This window comes from Chaetura pelagica, unplaced genomic scaffold (genome assembly GCF_000747805.2).
Source record: "Chaetura pelagica isolate M959 unplaced genomic scaffold, ChaPel_1.0 scaffold7, whole genome shotgun sequence".
Taxonomy (NCBI): domain Eukaryota; kingdom Metazoa; phylum Chordata; class Aves; order Apodiformes; family Apodidae; genus Chaetura; species Chaetura pelagica.
In genome coordinates, this window is record NW_009953920.1 from 859,982 (window position 1) to 877,669 (window position 17,688).

The 17,688-nt window shown below is 36.7% G+C and overlaps 1 protein-coding gene across 1 annotated transcript in view; it reads left to right on the forward strand.

Annotated features, from left to right (window-relative positions):
• Positions 1–17,688, forward strand: part of SUGCT (succinyl-CoA:glutarate-CoA transferase) — a 318,738-nt gene that overhangs the window by 22,697 nt on the left and 278,353 nt on the right. The window contains exon 6 of the mRNA XM_010001520.1: positions 13,534–13,625. Coding sequence (XP_009999822.1) covers positions 13,534–13,625 — 92 coding nt within the window. The remainder of the gene's footprint in view (positions 1–13,533; positions 13,626–17,688) is intronic.

The following is a 17,688-nucleotide window of genomic DNA, read 5'->3' on the forward strand; positions in this document are numbered from 1 at the left end:
CTGCTGAAGCACAACAACACAAGCAGGGGGTTATTTCTGATGCTGGACAAGGAACATGATCTTAATTTCTACTTCTTGTGAAGATCTCCTACATCTTCCCAGCTGTCTCTGGTTTGTATCAAAGATGATCCATTTGCAAACAGGTGTTTACGTCTCCTTCTCTGGACAGAAATTAAAAACATTACATGAGTGTGTTAAAGCCAGTATTATTTTTTTTCCCACACGAGGTTTAGTATGTGGTGTGTTCTCTTAGTATGAAGTTATTTTGTGATAATTTTTGCTTTTCTTGAACAAAAAAAATAATCCTAATCATTCTGAGGGAGACTGGGAAACAAGGGCTTCATTGTTAATCAGACTTGCAAAGAGACAACAAATAATGGGATTACTTTGAATTATTCTACTTTATTGTTCATGTCTTAATACTTCTTAAGGTTCATGTGTTTTGGAAGCCTGATGAGTAGGTTTTGAATTGTTGGGGTTTCTTGTTAGAATACTGTAACATTGTTAAAAATCCTCAGATGATTTTGTTTTGTTGTCTTGTTTATATTGTAATTAAGGAAGTTGAAAGTATCTGTTTAGTCTAAGCACCTGAAACTTGCAAAGGTTTTCTGTGTGTCTTACCCCTAAACAGTTGATTTTGGAAGTGTCACATAACTTTACATCTCCTTTTTGTTTTACTCTAAAGATGAACCCTGTAAAAAACAAACAAACTTTAAAGCATTATCTGCTTATTCAGAACACCTGCCAGTTGCAAACAGCTGGAAGCTGAGGGGCATACTCAAGAAAAAAACTAGATAGGCTTGTCCTGTTTTTTTTCCAGTCTTGAGTCTAGTGCATTTGTTTTCATATTCCTGTGGCTACTCTGTGCTTTTCAGACAACAGGTAAAATCTTACACCTGTTATTAGCACAGCATAAGGACAGATATGTTGTGCTTTGGACCCTCTGGAATGTTATCAATAGAAGTGTTGCCCAAATACCAATTGCAGGTGTGAATCCCCTTAAGTACACTTTTATAACCTATTTGGAGAACACGAGTTTCTAAAAGGTTGCAGAGTTAAATGTGAATCAACAAGGTTGACAGGTGTGTGTTGCAGAACAATTCAGCTTGGTAGCTCTTAATTGAAGGAGAAGAGCAGTGGACTTGACTTTTGCAGTTTCCAAGTTTTTCTAGTGGTGATAGCAACAATGCTTTTTAACCTGTATTATACACAAAAAGTGAGTATTCAATTCAGGGGCGATTGAAATATAAGTAGGTCAGAGGTGCATTTTTAGGGTGTTTCAGAATAAAAACAAACTTTAAAGATACCTGCTTGAACGGGACCAACATTGTTATTCTGTGTCAAGGTGCAGAACCAAAGGTTCATTTTCCCACTTAAATTCATATTGCTGGTGGGTTTATATTTCTTTCTCTGCTGCTGGCAAAATGAGCATACTGGGATCCCAAACAGGCCTGTTTAGGAGAGGAGGCTTCTATGAAGTTCAGCTGCTTAACTAATTTTTTGGAACTGAGCGTGAGGCTGTTTTTCAATAGAACAGGCTTCAGTCAGCACCGCTGTGCCCATCAGGAATGTCAAGAGGTGTGAACACTGGTTTATCTGTTTTGGTAGAAGCCATTAGCAAGTATATTAGTATAATAGCAAAACTTTTCTTTTGCTGGTAAAATTGATCTGGTTAGAGATGTGTCTCCATAATGGTTTTACATTCTAGTATGAAGTTAATTTGGCCTGGGAAGCTCTATTTGCTCTATATTTGCAGTGCTTTGCCAGTACCTCTAGAGTACTAAAGGACTCTGGTGTTGACACAGACCAAACTTCCAAAATGTATCAGTAATCCAAACTAATATGAAAAGAGTGGAAGCTGAAAGGAGGCGTGTTGAAGCAGAACTTGCTGAGAAGCAGATGGGAGCTCACAGGACCCCTCTTCTGTTGGTAGGATTGATATCCTTGTGTGATTTAGATCTGCTATGCACTTCCAGGAAGGTGGGATTTTTAGTTGAGTGACACTAAATTTTTGAGTTTCTGCTGCTTCTGTCATCAGCACATGAGCAGCAGCTAGAGTGCATTTGTTTATTTATTTATTTACTTATTTTAAGTGATTGAGCTAGCCTTTTGCACTGGCATTAAGCATCCTGGTAGAAGGACTTAACTGTTTTTTCCGCTGTTACTTCTTCAGTCACACATAACATGAATGTCCAAAATACTGTTAATTTAGGAATAAGAAACAGTTGAAAATGAGTGCTGTTCTCAAACACCGTGTTCCCATTTCCTGTTCAATATGAAGCCTACACAAAATTTAATGAGCAAGTCATAATTCTTCCTTGCTTTAAAGTTAAGTATTGACTTTCAGCTGTGCATGGATGTAATATTTTTCTTACAACTTCATGCTCATTGCTTGTTCTTTCATCTAAATAACACCCTGAAATGAGCAGTATTTTGTGTAAAATCTGAAACTTAAGGATTTTGGACTCTGTCCTAATGAAGAATACCATGGCAGACAGAAAGCCTGTAAGTTGTAAGATTTGACACTGGGTTAGTTTACAGTGAATGAAACCAGATTAGGCATTGAAATCCTGGATATGAACAGCATAGCAACACAGTACAATTGTGGAGACACTTACTGATGGTTTAATGTTTATTTTTCAGTAGCTATTATACTTGGACTGGTGCCTAGCTAAGTGAACAGAAATAAAGCTGGGAGATTTTAGCTTCAGAAGCACTGAAGTCAGCTTTTGTAAAACAGTATTTATTGTGTTTGAATTCTAATATTCAAACGAGAAGATCCAATAAAAGATCACCAAACATTTTATTTGCTATTATTAAAAACATCTCTGCTGGTTTCCAGGGGAAATATTTTCCAGGGAATTCCCTGTCTTGCAGCCTTCTTTTCTGCTTTATGTTGTCTTATGAATCTTTTTTTCCTTGCCTGATTGACTTATTTGTGAGGATTTCTGGATTTTTTTGTTGTTTTACTGTTTAAAATCACAAGGTTTTGAGATTTCACAAAATAAATTAATATGATTATTAAAATGGTGCAAACATCTGGTGTCTTTGTTATACCCATTCGCATTATCATCTATGGCTGATGTTAGACTGGTGGGAAGACTGTAAGTATGTGGTCTTCATTACTTCTGTTTTTAAAATATTGTGATAACGTAAACCACTTTGTCTGTAGCTAACAAAGAAAAAGAAAACAGTTTTGGGTGTAGAAGACACAAATTATTGAAGAACTGCCTGCATTTTGTAATTTTTAGAAACCAAGATGTGGCAGTATCTGGCACTTTTCCGTGTACTTGAACATTAAAAGCATTCTGCATCCCAGTGTTTATGTTAGAGTTGGCTGTAACCCACTGATCTGCAAGTTGTCTTGTAGAGAAAACTGTGTCATTGGAAGCTTAGATGTTATTCCAAAGTAAGGGTGTAATGAGAATAGGTTTGTGCATAACAGCCTTCCCATAAGTAAAGGTTATTGTATAGAAGAGAGAATAATCTGTTTGTGATACATGGGATAAGAATTGCCAAACTTTCAGCCAAAAATTTGTAAAATTAAACATTAAGAAAAGCTTTCTAATGGTATTTCTTCCTTGTCCAGGGTTAAGAGTTCTTGTGGCTTTCCAAAGTCAGGATAGGGGTACCTAATGCCATTGTGATCAAGTCTTGTAGTGACCACCTTTTCAAGAGGAGAAAGGGAGGCCAAAATTTTGTAATTTCTTATAGGAGAGTACATATTTCAAAGTAATTCTATGGAACTGCAACTACAAGGTGTTTACTCATATAAAACTACATTTTTTTTGTACAAGAAGAAGGATAACATATATCATGTACCTGCTCAGGCTGTATTTTGTAAGATTGTTTGTCAGTTTCTTTTACTTCTGTCCAATTAAAGTCACAATCTTAAGATACATGGGAATGAATTTTGTAATGAATCCTAACTTCTTTTAACATTCAAACTGGAAAAACTAAATATAGTAAAATATATGATCTGCAAGTAAAAATGCCATCTCCCTTGCTATAAATTGCTCTAGTTCTATTAACTTTATTGCTGTTTTGAAAACCTTCTTTAAGTGTTGTCCCCAAGATGTGTAAGTGCTCTGTTCAATTAAAAGTTTGTTCTGTTTTCCTGTCTGAAAAACTATGATCTTGTTGTATTTTGTATTGTATTGTATTTATTTAGGTGGTTTTCATCAATGCAATATGAGTCAGACCATCTGGTTAGAGGTAATTGTGCCGGGAAAACCTTTAGAGAGGAGAAAAGGAAACAAGTATGTGGAGTATCAGTTGTGTCCACTACAGATTTTTAATTTTTTTTCTGAAGGCAAGTTTTTTTTCCCTTCCTAAGGAGCCAATTGGCAAAATCTATTAGTAGAGGAAAATCCAAGTTAGGCAATACATTGAAATAATCCATTATTAGATTCAGCTGTTTCAAGTAATCAGATGCATTTACATTTTACTGTGCCTCATATTAATTCCTGTAAATGATCAGCAATTATTATATTTAACTATGCGTAGTTTAATCTCAGAATCTTGTTAATGTTAAGAATATTCAAGATCACTTTCATACGGATTTCTAAGAAAAGCTCTTTCAACTTTCCTTTATGTTCACTTAGTCACTAACATACTGGTAAGTAATTGCAACTTTCTGCTTCCATCTGATCTGCAAGAACAGTTCATTTAGACTTAAAGCTGCACTGAAATTAGAGTGCACTGAAAATTAATGTTATATTGGGATTGCAAATTAAATTCATGTTACAATTCATGATTTCAGAAGTAAGAGGTAGGTGCATGCTCATTCTTTGAGCTGAGCAAGGGTTGAGCTATTAACACATTTCATGTGTATCAACCAGATAGACCTATAGTCAGGATCAAAAACTGTCAATAAAGTTATTGGGTTGAGAGGACAGCCTGAAAATTTAAGAATGGATTTTATTCTATATAACTTAATCCTGTTGGGAATTAAACTTTACAGTTTTGTTTTGGAATTTTTCCAAGAAATTTTTGGAATGTTTAGAAAAAAAAACCATACTGATGTTGAGCTTGTTTGACAGTCTTTTCCAGCTTCTGCTAGTAATCACTAATGCCCCTTTAGGGACGATGTATTTGATCTTAGAGGGAGAATTCAGGCCCCTGGTACACATACTTATCTGTGGGGCCACACGTGGAGGTGCCATTGAGCGCTTAGTCAAGATCAGCTTCTTCACTGGACACGGCTGCACAGATTTGTCTGTCAGTACAACTACGTAGAGCCACAGCAGATGAAAGTCTGTTCAGGAGATATCCCCTTTAGAATGAATACTCTCTGATTCAGATAAGAAATAATTATGTAATTAGTTATTTGAAATTTCTGTCATAGGGTTGTAGGATCTTTATAAGACGACTGTATATCTGTGGCCTCAGAGTCAAGACTTCTCAGAGGCTATCCTGACACTGTACTGCTGGGCCATAGCATTATAAATAGTCATAGAAAAGACACTTTGCAGGTACTCTTAGTTTTACACATTTATTTTTTTTCCACTACAGAAATAGGAAGAATTTAGTATCTGTTGAGCTGAAGTCTGCTGTTTTTCTATTGAGTCCTGGCTGATTCTCATCATTACCCAGGTGTTTCTCACAGACATTTGCTCCCTTATCTTAGTAGTAATAGTGCTGCAGAGGTGGGTTGGTGGAGGAGTTCTAACAAAGTAGGTGAGGACACACAGAGGTTACAGCCAGCTTCCCTTGGTATTTCGCTAGTTTCTGTGTAAGTTTTACAAACTGGAAGGATTCTGGGGAAATGCCACTGCTGTGCTACACTCTCAGCCTCCTAAAAAGGTGGCGGAATAAGTCTGAGTGCTTAATCTGAGTGTAATTGAAAAATCTTAAGCTCTTAACTGACATTTTATTTTCTGAAAATGGCCATCATGCCACATCTGATTTCTGAGATCATATAGAGGATTGCCTCCACCTAGATTGGGAAGCCACTTCTGGATCTAGGTGATCTTTAAGGTCCCTTCCAACTCAAGCCATTCTATGATTCTGAGATTCTGCCTTGAAATTCAGAGAGTGGCATGTTAGACTTTAGCTGACTTAGCAAAAGAGAGTTATAGTATCATCTCCTAGGTAATTACTGTTTAAGTTATAGAGGGAAGAAGTACTTTCTTGTAACCTATATTTGGCATGTTGAAAAGCTAGAAAATATGGCCCAGAAGTTTGCAGTCTAGATGAAAAGCCTGTTGAAAGGCCACATTTTAAAATTGTCTGTAGCAGTGTTCCAGAGGTGTGGTTGGTGTTTTCAGAGTTGTTTGGGGCTGGGTACCCAAATTGCACGAAAATTGAATGGAATTGGACAACTAGCAGAGACTGCTGTTTGTCCCTTTCTGGTCTTTCAGTAGCCAAATCCTAGCAGAAAGTTTTGCATTTGATTTAATATTTTTATTTCATCTTTGTCTTCCAATTTAAAACACCTGATCTTGTTTAAAATGCAGGGTTAGAATGTATAAATGGGCCTGTGTAAAAGCAATAAAGTAATTGAAATATTGCATACATTCCCAATCATCAATTGGGAAATAAAGCATATTTATCAGATCGTTGGTTAGATTTTATGCCTGCTGACTTGAGGTTTTATTTAAGCTCCTTTCATCTCTCTTGACACTTTGCTCTGACTTCACCTTTTTCGTTTCGGCTCTGATCTCCTGTAATGTTGCCTACCCAGGAAGTTGTACTTCCTTTCCTTCTGACCAACACATGGCAAGCATTTTCCAAAAGTCTTTACTCGTTTTGCTAACGTATTTGGCAGCTCTGACTTTGCAAAGTTTCATGTAATGCGTCTGTTAGATTTTGGCTTTTCTCATCACAGAGAATTGCTTGTGTTCTTCTGCTTGTTTCATTAATCTTTATTAAGTAAAGATGTAAGCTGTCTTTAATTGAATGTTTTCTTTTGGCAGTAGAACAAGTCAAAAGGTGTTTCTCATTAATTTGTTATTCAGCAGGGATAGCCATCTATCTGGATTGAATTTGTGACAATGTTTAGTCCCATTTGTAGAAATGCCTATGTTGAACATATTTTTCTATGTTTTGCTCAGAATATCCTATACAGCCTGATTTTATAATGTCATTTGTCATGTGGGAATTCAGCTACAGGGAACTGGTCTGTGTTGACAGCATGTCTCCGTGTTGGTTTTTCCTCTCCTTTTAGTACAATATGTTTCATGTTTGGTGTCCCAAAGTTTTATCATTCTATCAAATCATGAGGAAGAGCAGAAATGATGGCTTTTGGTTTTCTCTAGCGTGTGATACAAATATTTTGGACAAAGGTCATAATGAGAAATGCTGACCTTTCTTTTTATGACACACAATCATGTTCAGACTTTCCTGTAGCGATTAATTACAGGGCCATCATCAGCTTGAAAGCAAATTGTATTGAAGAAATGAGATTAGCTAATTCAGGTGTTGCATGAGTTCTTTCATCTCCTGTCCAGTTTGTATGCTTTTAGTAATTTTTAGGATTTACTGTTTTATCTGTTTTATGGAAGGTACAAACTGTCACCCATTATCCTGGGGAAAATGTTAAATTTCATCAAATATAAATCAAATGCACAACAACTTGAGAAATGAAGAAGCATTTTTGTTAACATTTTTAAAAATCCCAAATGAAGCTAAGGTAGTCTAGATAAAAATATTTGGTTTAGGGCAATTGTCCTTTAAATGATGATATTGCAACACATTGGTGTCTGTTTATCCCAAATGCTTTCAGGCAGCTCCTAGCCCAAATGAGTTGTTTGTATACGTGTTAGGAATCCTGTCATCATATCATCAGTAACTCCTAAGCAAGCTGACGAGGTGTCCAAATGTGTGTTCAGGACATGTCTTGGAACAGAATAGGATCTACGGACACATGGAACGTTGTCTGGGACAAAGTTGTTTATTTGGTTTGCCTGCTTTCTGAAAGTTTACGAAGAATGTCTGCCATAAATGTAGCTAAAAATCCCACTGTCATCTGGCAAAAATGAAATAAAGCAATGTTGTAGCTGACATGATATTATAAAGCTAAACCTGGAAAGACACATTAGCCTGTTTTTCTGACAGTTTTTTTGGGGAACAGATTTGCTAGCATTTTTAAATTTAGTGTGACATTTTTGAGCATCTGGCATTTGGCAGCTTCACTCATAACACTCTTGTGCAGTCTAACAGCTTTTACTGTTGTAACATTTTTCCTAATCTTCAACCTGACCTTTCTCACTTCATAATATTTATTTCTGTCTCTCAGAACAGAATCGTTTAGGGTGGATTCCAAAGCAAAGTATGTCTCTTATGTGATAAATATATTGACGATTTTAAAGTGGATAAACTAGCAGTAGTTTGTTATGACATGTTATTTTTCCCCAAACTTTTGTCCCATGTGATATCTGCAAATACTATAATTTTTCCTGTGGAATGTTCCAAGGCTTGAGTGCCTTCACATGGCACTTGGACACCAAGCACAGAAATGGATAGCTTCATTGTGTCAGAGGTGACTTAGGTGTTTCAGACTAATTGGCCCTCTTTCATCAGAGTAGGAATGACACACCAACCCTAGAGAAGCTGCTAAGATTTATTTCACATTGAAGAGAGTCTTTATTTTACTAGGTCTCTCTGATTCGAGTAAAAAAATCTGAGGCAAAGAAATATTTTCAGTCCTTCCCTTTGTCAGGAATTGTGATATATTAATAGTGGTGTAATTTAATTGGATAATAGCAGCAGGCTCACTTTTTTCATTAATTTTTAAAAATTGGAATGGATATATATTGCCAGTATTTATGGGAAATGTATTTGTTTCAGTTCAGTTTATCAAATGAATCTTCAGGCAATTGCAGTCAGTGTTTTGCATACAGTTACTTCTTCTGAAATGCTCCCAGCTAGCAACGAAGATCTTAGCATTATTAGAATTTACTGTTTGTCTTAGCATGATTATCTTCCACTTTTGTTAGATAAATATTTTTGGGCATCTTGAATCTTCTTTTGTCACTCTGTATCAAGTATTTGTCCACCAAATAACTGGAGACTTTTTTAGAACAGCTGTGAGCTGTATTATTCCATATTAGCTACCTTATTTTATGAAACTTTGTCATATTCTCCCAAATATGAAAAATAAATAAATAAATAGATACAGGAACAGAGATATTTCTTTTTATGTCACATTAAGCATTTGAAATTTTACTTATTCATATGGTGGGTGTTATGCTACAGACTAACAAAGAGAGGTGGTGATCGTCTTAGTTAAGAAAATTCTTTCAAAATTTTCAGGTACAAATGTATCTTTAATCAATTGGAAAGTTCTGAAAAACAAGGGGTGTTACATATAGCCAGTAAGGTCAGTTTGTCTGTTCTTGGCTGAGGGAAGGATACAGGATTGCTGGTGAAAATTATGAGGGTTACAGGACTGCTGGTGAAAGGCTGTGGCATTCACTTCGCAAACACCTGCCACAAAGGCCCGTGTTTCCTTTAAGCTGATACCAAGCAGCCAGTGCAACTTGTTTCGTACTTGCCCAGTTATTTTTCTTGCTCACAAAACATATAGACAACAAAGGTATGCTTTCTTATATAGAAGACTGGCTTGGCTGCAGGGTCTGTATAGGAACAGGAAGATTTACGTGTAAATGACTGTGCTGAATAAGTAAATAGTCCTTTAGTGGACTACTAGGGTTTGTGTTTGTGGGTGCTTCAAATGCTTACTATGCAGATTAAATAATGCATTGGCAACAACACTTTTTAGGAGGCATTTGAAGATCTGCCTGGGCGTTATTGTGTCTGGTAACCAGTTTGGTTGTGAAACTGATGTACATTTTCAAGCAGAGCAAAGAGCTCATACTGTGACAATTTTGAGATCTAGTTATGTGAGGATGTGGCAGGTATCAGAATAAATTGTGCAAGGTGCAGAATAGAGATTTAGGGAGTTGAAGAGGGATTTAGGGGAGGTGCAACTTTATTTTCGTCTTTCCAGACTCCAGTTTACACAAATCTAAAGTTTTACCTGAGATTACATGTCCGTGCTGCTCCCTCTCCAGCTGAAATGATATAGAAAACTCTCAGATTTATTCACTTAAGTTTTATATTCTTTCTTCTCTTCTCTGAAACATATTCCTTAAAATATAAGCCCATTCACTGGATTTAAGGGACTAAAATAAATTATCTACTGGTAGAAAAAGACTATTTAAATGTTGACTGTAGCCTGGGGAAGTAAAGTCCACTAGAGGGCAGTTCAGAGCAAGAGTGTAGTCGGTTGCCTTAATTTATCTTCAGAGACAATCTATTCTTTCTGTATTCAAAAGGATTTTATTTTCTTAGTATCAAAGTATTTGCCATTGTACCTAAGCTTGCAAAACCACTAGCTATGATATACTAAGCAGGAACTTGTATTTGGGGTTAAGTGTGTGTAATTGCAAAGCTATGCTTTTGCATGCTGAATTTAAGTGTGAGGGAACGTGCAGAGTATTTGGACAAAAATAAACATCAGGTGGCATTTTTATATCTTTGAGAAGTTGTTTCAGATATATATACTCACACGGACATACATACACACACACACACATATGTGTGTATATTACAGTTATGGTGAAGGTCTGTGCACCAGGCTGAAAATGTTGTGAATATAAATGGTATACTTTGTCAAACTTCTCGTATTTGTCTTTGTAGTTATTTCTAAAACATCTGTACTGAGTTCCTCCATTGACCTGTGTAGTTTACTAGAACAGTAATGTTCAACGTTTGATTTTTGTCTGGGTAAAGAGATCTTGCATTTTTAGAAATTGCTATATATTACTTAACTTTTACAGTTAGATGGCTACCTCTTCTTGCAGACATTTTAAATGTCCATAATTTCTGGGGCAAGGAATTTCCAGTGACAACAGATTATGTCCCCACACTAGTTTTGTCAATTCAGAATTCAGATCTAAAGCAGAATTATGTTTTTTTTTCCTTTTAATTTATTGTGACCTGTGTAAACTAATTAAATACTCCCTAGAACCTCTAATTTTTACCAGAAATCTATTAAATAATAAGCTTTATTTTGAAACCAGGCTGTTATAATGTGTCAAAAGGACTTCAAAAACATGTTGTAAAATACCAGTAGCAAAAAATGCATGACTTATTGCCTGTCACCTTTACTGAATATACTGTTTGAGGAACGGATGTTTGTCCTTACCAGAGGAGCATTACAAAGCTTTTTACAGTTGGTCTGTCTACGTACTAAATGCTTAATTTTCAGATGTTTTCTGTTTTTGAAAACATTTGTATGAGCAGGCGTGTTGAGATGTCTTTTATTTGCTAATAATTGAGACCAGTACATAATTTCTCACTTACTTCAATATGCTTTTCACTATTTAATTAAAGTTGTTATGAGTATTATTGTTTATTGAGCAAGATTTTGTTTTTGAAGTGGCCCCACACAGTTAAATTATTTTAATGCTGCAGTTTATTCCGATGAGATAATGGTATATGTCTAGTTAGAGCCCTTCAGAGCATTTTTGGGTGGATCCACTATATTTTGTTTGCTAGTGCTATTAGTTTGAAAGGGAAAACACTGTTGTTTTCTGTAAACATAAGTGTGTAAATATGAAAGGGAATGTCACCAGTTGTTCTTTAGGGTCTCACAGTCAGCTCTTGCCAAGGACATGATTTTGAATTAAACTGGGCAAACTGGTAGGTTTTTTCTTCTTTCTTGTGAGTAGTGAAGTCAATAAGGTGCAGATTTGAGCATAAGAAATGTGTTGAATAATTTATTCCAAAATGTTACACTGACGAGGTCAATGTACTGGCTGTAGTATCCCAATATTCCATGTGATACTGAGTCTAGAAGTTGAGTTCCTCCTCAGCTTTGCACAAGGTGGATCTTTTATCTTCAGAAAGATATCAGGTAGTTGAGTTTGTGGTACAATGGGGAAGTGGGTGTGGTTAGAGGGTATCATTTTACTTGACGCACTTTTCAAAATCTTGATTGGAGTAACAAAGTTATTTAACTCTAGATTAAAGGGATTTTTATTCTTTTGCACTGTACATTAGAAGTCATTTATGAATTTTGTACATAACAGCATTGGTCCAAGTGAAGGAACTGAGGAAGATTACCCCAGTCACTAATGACCTTTAATTGCATGCTGTAATCAAACAAAGCCAATGTTTAGACTGTCACGTCTACCAAACAGACTGTCTGTATATAGAGAAGATTATTTTGGAAGAATAATAAGAAGAAATTGAGAAGATTTAAGAAGTTTTATCTTGCAGTATACGATGATATATTTTAATTTTAATAGTGTCCTCACAGCTAAAAAGTAGTACAGAAACATTGATTTAAAACTGTCAGCCAAACTAGGCATCTTGTCTGTGGAAAATATCTCTTAGCGCTTTGCTCCTGTAATTTGGGGATTTCTCCTAGAGATGCCTGAAAGGGCAAAGGAAGAATGAGAATAGCTTTTGAATTTGTTAACTTTTTGACGAGGAGAGACTCTTAAATCTGGTTCTTAAGGGCCATGATGTTTTCTGTTAGTTCTAATAATAGCAATCAAACATGTTGCGTCTTTGCTGTTGACTTCTCTCTGTGTTGGTGGTCAGTAATTCCATAAAAGAAAACCAGACTTGGCTTTCAGACCTCTTAAGGTCTTTGCACTGTACAGGCCCAGTACATTAACTGCTTCCACTTTCAGCCCTAAATTATTAGATTATACTGGCAATATATATATAGGCAGTAATCCCTGGCAGGGGAATAGGATTCATATCTGGATTTGCAACCCCTTCAGCTGACCCTGCAAGATCTCTTCAACTGGAAGATTTTGTGGTTGTTGTTGGAAGAATATGAAGAGTTAAAGCAGAGAAAAGCATCCTGGCTACAGCTATTAATTCTAAGTTAATTCTGTAGCTGAACAAATCTGTATTTATGTCGATCTGTGAAAGTTTTTTTGTATTTTGCATTTTGTTGTTGTAACTCTTGGAACACAGATTGTGTCTATTGGCTAAAGAGCCAGCCTTGTCCTCTGTTGTAAACAATAGTTTATTTTGAAGGTAGCTCTGTTTGGATTTGGGATAAATTAGGAGAAGCAAGGGGGGACCAATTAATGTGTCTAAACCATTCATGTGTCATGATTTCAGTATAATTTGTGGTATTCAAGGTATCTTTATTGCAGAGTGGAGATAAACCATAGGCAACATGGGGCCTGTTGGATAGCAGTTGCAGGCCTGTAGAGATATCATGGAGCATCTGAAATCACATCTGAATCTCACCTCAGCTGACCCATCAAATTAAAAAAGGAATTCTTAGCCAAAGTGAACGTAACATAGCAGGGCCAGGAATCTGTCTAGAATTAAGATAAACATATTATCAGCCTGCACAGGAAAAATCCAACTGTTTAGTCTTAAAAATTTGCAGGAATAAATAGAATACAGTAGTATTCAGTGGTTGTACAATCTGGACAACTTGTGAACAAAGACCTGTGGGAAATGCTGGTTGGTTCCTTTTTTGTACTAAGCTAGTAATGTGTGTTTGTAATCTACTTGTCTTTGATTAAATTACTAATTGTTCTCTTTCTGTTCTAGGTTATGGTCAGACTGGTCCAATGGTTCAGAGAGCTGGATACGACTCCATTGCAGCTGCTATTTCTGGTCTCATGCATATCACAGGGCATGAGGTATGGTGCTCAACTTACAAATTTAGTAGCATAATTGTGTCATGTACTAAAACTTGGTGCTGCATGGAGCAAGGTAACTTATGCTCACTTGCTGTGTATCTGTTATGCATACTGTCCTGAGAAAAACAAAAGTCTTTTCTCTAGGAATCTGAGAAAATTATAGTGCTTATATGCTTCAGATATTTCAATGCAGGCTTGCAAAGCACACACCCTAGTAACAGAAAATAGAAGAAAAATGGTATCCTAAATCTCCAGTGAACAAGTTGACAATTTATGCCAATTTGTTAATGACCACTAGTAGTCACTTCAAGAGCTGTAACTGACACATTGACACCCAGATGATGGAACCATGCATACCTGTGGCAAGTCTCTCCCATGCTTTGAAACTGATATTCCCTCTTTAAAAGAAGGAATTGTGAAGCCATCCAGATAACTCAGACAAATTGTCTTTTTGATCATCCTGCCTGAAAATAAGCAGAGAGATGCCATTAGTGGCTCTGGAAAAGCTGTATGTGCTGCTATTCCTACTGATATCCAAGATCTTTGGTAGTGTCATTAGTGCAGGAAGCATTACAGAGATAGTTTAGTATCTGGATTCCGGGAATACATAGAATGTGTGTCTTCACCTCAGAAAAATGCTGGTCAAATAGGCGTTTACTTAAGCTGTCTGGAATCACCTACAGATGCAGGGAATGTGGTCTCCAAATGTCACTTTCAAGTGAGATAGTTTTACAAGTCTGTTCTATGCATCATAAACACTAGATAGTCTTGTGTGTTGGTGCTCCTAATACTCTGGGAGCAGTAGTGCAGATACTCAGAGTATGACACTTGCATGCCCTAGACAAACAAGGACTTTATAAATTTTCTGTACTTAGTGTCAAATATTCATGTTTGAGTAAGTTATTGAAAACTAACCATGCATGATGTGGACATAACTTTACTGTAGGATTGATATTCTGCCAATAGACTTGTTTTCTGCCAAGAACAATGGCAAATTAACAGAAGTCTGTGCTACAAGAGTCCTTTATATATATATATATATCTAAAAAAAAAAAAAAGGGTCAAGTACTTTTTGACTGAGAAAGCTAAAACATCTCCTGCCTAGTGTCCTAAGATGGTCTGCCCATTGCTGCTGTGTTCATGATACATACTCATGGGATATCCTATCTCAGAAAATCAGAAGACGTGAAGTTGAGTGCAGTCTTTACAGGTACTTCTCTTCAAATGTGCAATGCACATATACACTGAAGTAATGGCTGATCACAGGAACTGTAGTGTAAGCAATTTTTACATTCTGTCTCTGGTGTCTGTAAAGTGCAGGTTTGTACTTCCAATATAATGCCAGAAACTTCATGCGCACCTCAAAATATGCTAAACAAAATTAAATGGGAGTATAAACAGTTAGAAAGGGGCAAATATGGTTAGTACCACATGAATACAGAAAAGTATATTGAAAAATTGAAAAAAACAGGATTATTGTAAAGCTTTGCAAATGTGTGAATGACAAGTGTTGTACTGAAAGTTTTGTGCATGTTGTAGTATGAGACTACTAGTCCTTGGTGGCCATTATGAAGATGGATTTTATTTAAAAATTATCTTAAGATCTACACTTGAAGTCCAGATGTTCACATCACCTCACCAGGACTTGAGGCAATGCAATAATAGGAATAATTTAATCATTGCTAGTAACAGTTCTAAGTGTTCACTGTGGGCTTTTAGCAGTTAATTCAAACTTACTCATTCTCTTGCATTATTAAATAAACAAGCTAAAATTTGCTTCTTATTTTTGTTTATTTGAAGTATTTCATATCTTATTTCGTCAGTTACACAAAACCATTTTCTGGTTTATAGAATGATGGTTTTGTTTTAAAGACTTAAGTGGTCAGCTTATCACAAAGCATTCTATTAATACGATGCTAAAATTAATGTCCCATATCTGACATTTTAAAAATGGCTAGAACAAATAGCAATATATATTCCATTTCAGCTTAGAGAAACTTCGTGGTTGATATTTCAGGATCACTTTCTCCAGGCCTATGAGCGATGCATCCCAACTAAAAGAAAGTCAAGGAAACCAAGGAAAATGTAGAAACTCTCCTGAAAGAAATAGGAGACCTAGCTATGTGGTATATTGAGAAAGCTGAGGTTCTTAATGACTTTGCATCACTGTAAGGGCTCCAGGAGGGACTGGGAGAACAAAGCATCCCCCACTGTAAAAGAAAAACAGGTTCATGACCATCTAAAGAACCTGAAAGTGCACAAGTCTATGGAACCTGATGGGCTCCGTCCATGGGTCCTGAGGGAGCTGTCAGATGCAGCTGCTAAGCCTCTGTTCATCATATTTGAGAAGTCATGGTGGTCTGGTGAGGTTCCTACCAATTGGAAAAAGGGTAACACAGCCCCTACTTTTAAAAAGGAAAAAAACGAAAACCTGTGGAACTACAGGCTGGTCAGTCTCTTCTCTGTGCCTGACAAGATCGTGGAACAGATCCTCCTGAAAACTCTAGTAAGGCACATGGAAAATAAGGAGATGATGGGTGATGGGTGACAGCCAACATGGCTTCACAAAGAGCAAATCATGCCTGACCAACTTGGTGGCCTTCTATGACAAGGCTACAGAGATGGTGGATGGTGGCAGAGCAATTGATGTTGTCTACCCGGATTTGTGCAAGGCATTTGACACTGTCCCACATGACATCCTGGTCTCCAAACTGACAAGGCATGGATTTGACAGATGGACCACTTGGTGGATAAGGAATTGGCTGGATGGCAGCACCCAGAGAGTTGTGGTCAATGGTTCAGTGTCCAAGTGGAGGCAAGTGATGAGTGGTGTTCCTCAAGGGGTCAGTATTGGGACCAGTGCTGTTTAACATCTTTGTTGGAGACATGGACAGTGGGATTGAGTGTCTCCTCAGCAAGTTTGGCGATGATACCAAGCTGTGTGGTGTGGTTGACACCCTAGAGGGAAGGGATGCCATCCAGAGGGACCTCAATAGGGTGGAGAGATGGGCCAGTGCCAACCTCATGACGTTCAACAAGGCCAAGTGCAGGGTCCTGCACCTGGGTCAGCACAACCCCAGGTACAAATACAGGCTGGGGGAAGAATGGCTGGAGAGCAGTCCTGAGGAGGAGGACTTGGGGGTGGTAGTAGATGAGAAATTCTTAATGGCTTGCTTTTCTTTATTTGCTGGAAAATAGTTGTTATTGAAATGACTTAATGCTGATTATTATGAAATGCTTCTGAGGAAAGTTCTGAGCCTTGAAATCAAGCTATAACTTCTGCGAAATTGCAACATTACAGGCACAAACAACTGCATTTGTACTGTTGTTTTTCCTGATTGTACAAAACTTGACACATTCAGTGTACAGTAAGTAGGATGCTATCTTGAAACCGTGCTTTCCTGTGCAGAAACCTGCATGGAATTAAAGCTTTTACACTTGTATTTGATTACCTCTGTATTAGAAAAGTATGAAACATACAAATTTGAAATTCTACTGTATTAATGAAAAATTACAAGCAATAGAAGGGAATCTGTTTTGTGTAAATCTGTACCACAAACACATTTTGAATGAAAGTAGTTGCTATAGGTCACACTTGGTTTTTCTTTACATAAATTAAAATGTCATAAAAGGACAGAGTTTTCACTGACAACACTTTTGCTGTCCTGGATGAAATAATTTATAGATATTTCTTGGTTACACAGCACATTCGAGTTTCATATTTACTGAATGGAAAGCTTTTACTCAATATATTTGGATACATCAGTACCAGATGAATATCCCTTTGAAAATTTTTATGACTCATTAAGGCAATAACTTGAAATTAATTAAATAAAAAACAAATTGGGTCTAAATCCTTTCCATCTCCAAGTGAATCATTAAGCGCAATTTTCAATATTCAGGGCATCTTTGTGGTGGTGCATTTTTTCTTGCTGAAGAAATATTTTTGTTTTACTGAACATGAGAGAATAAGATGTGATTGGGATCTACAATACCAGAGGGGCCATTCTTCAGCTTAAAACCAAACCAAGTGCAACAAAAGAGTACACATGATATATAGCTC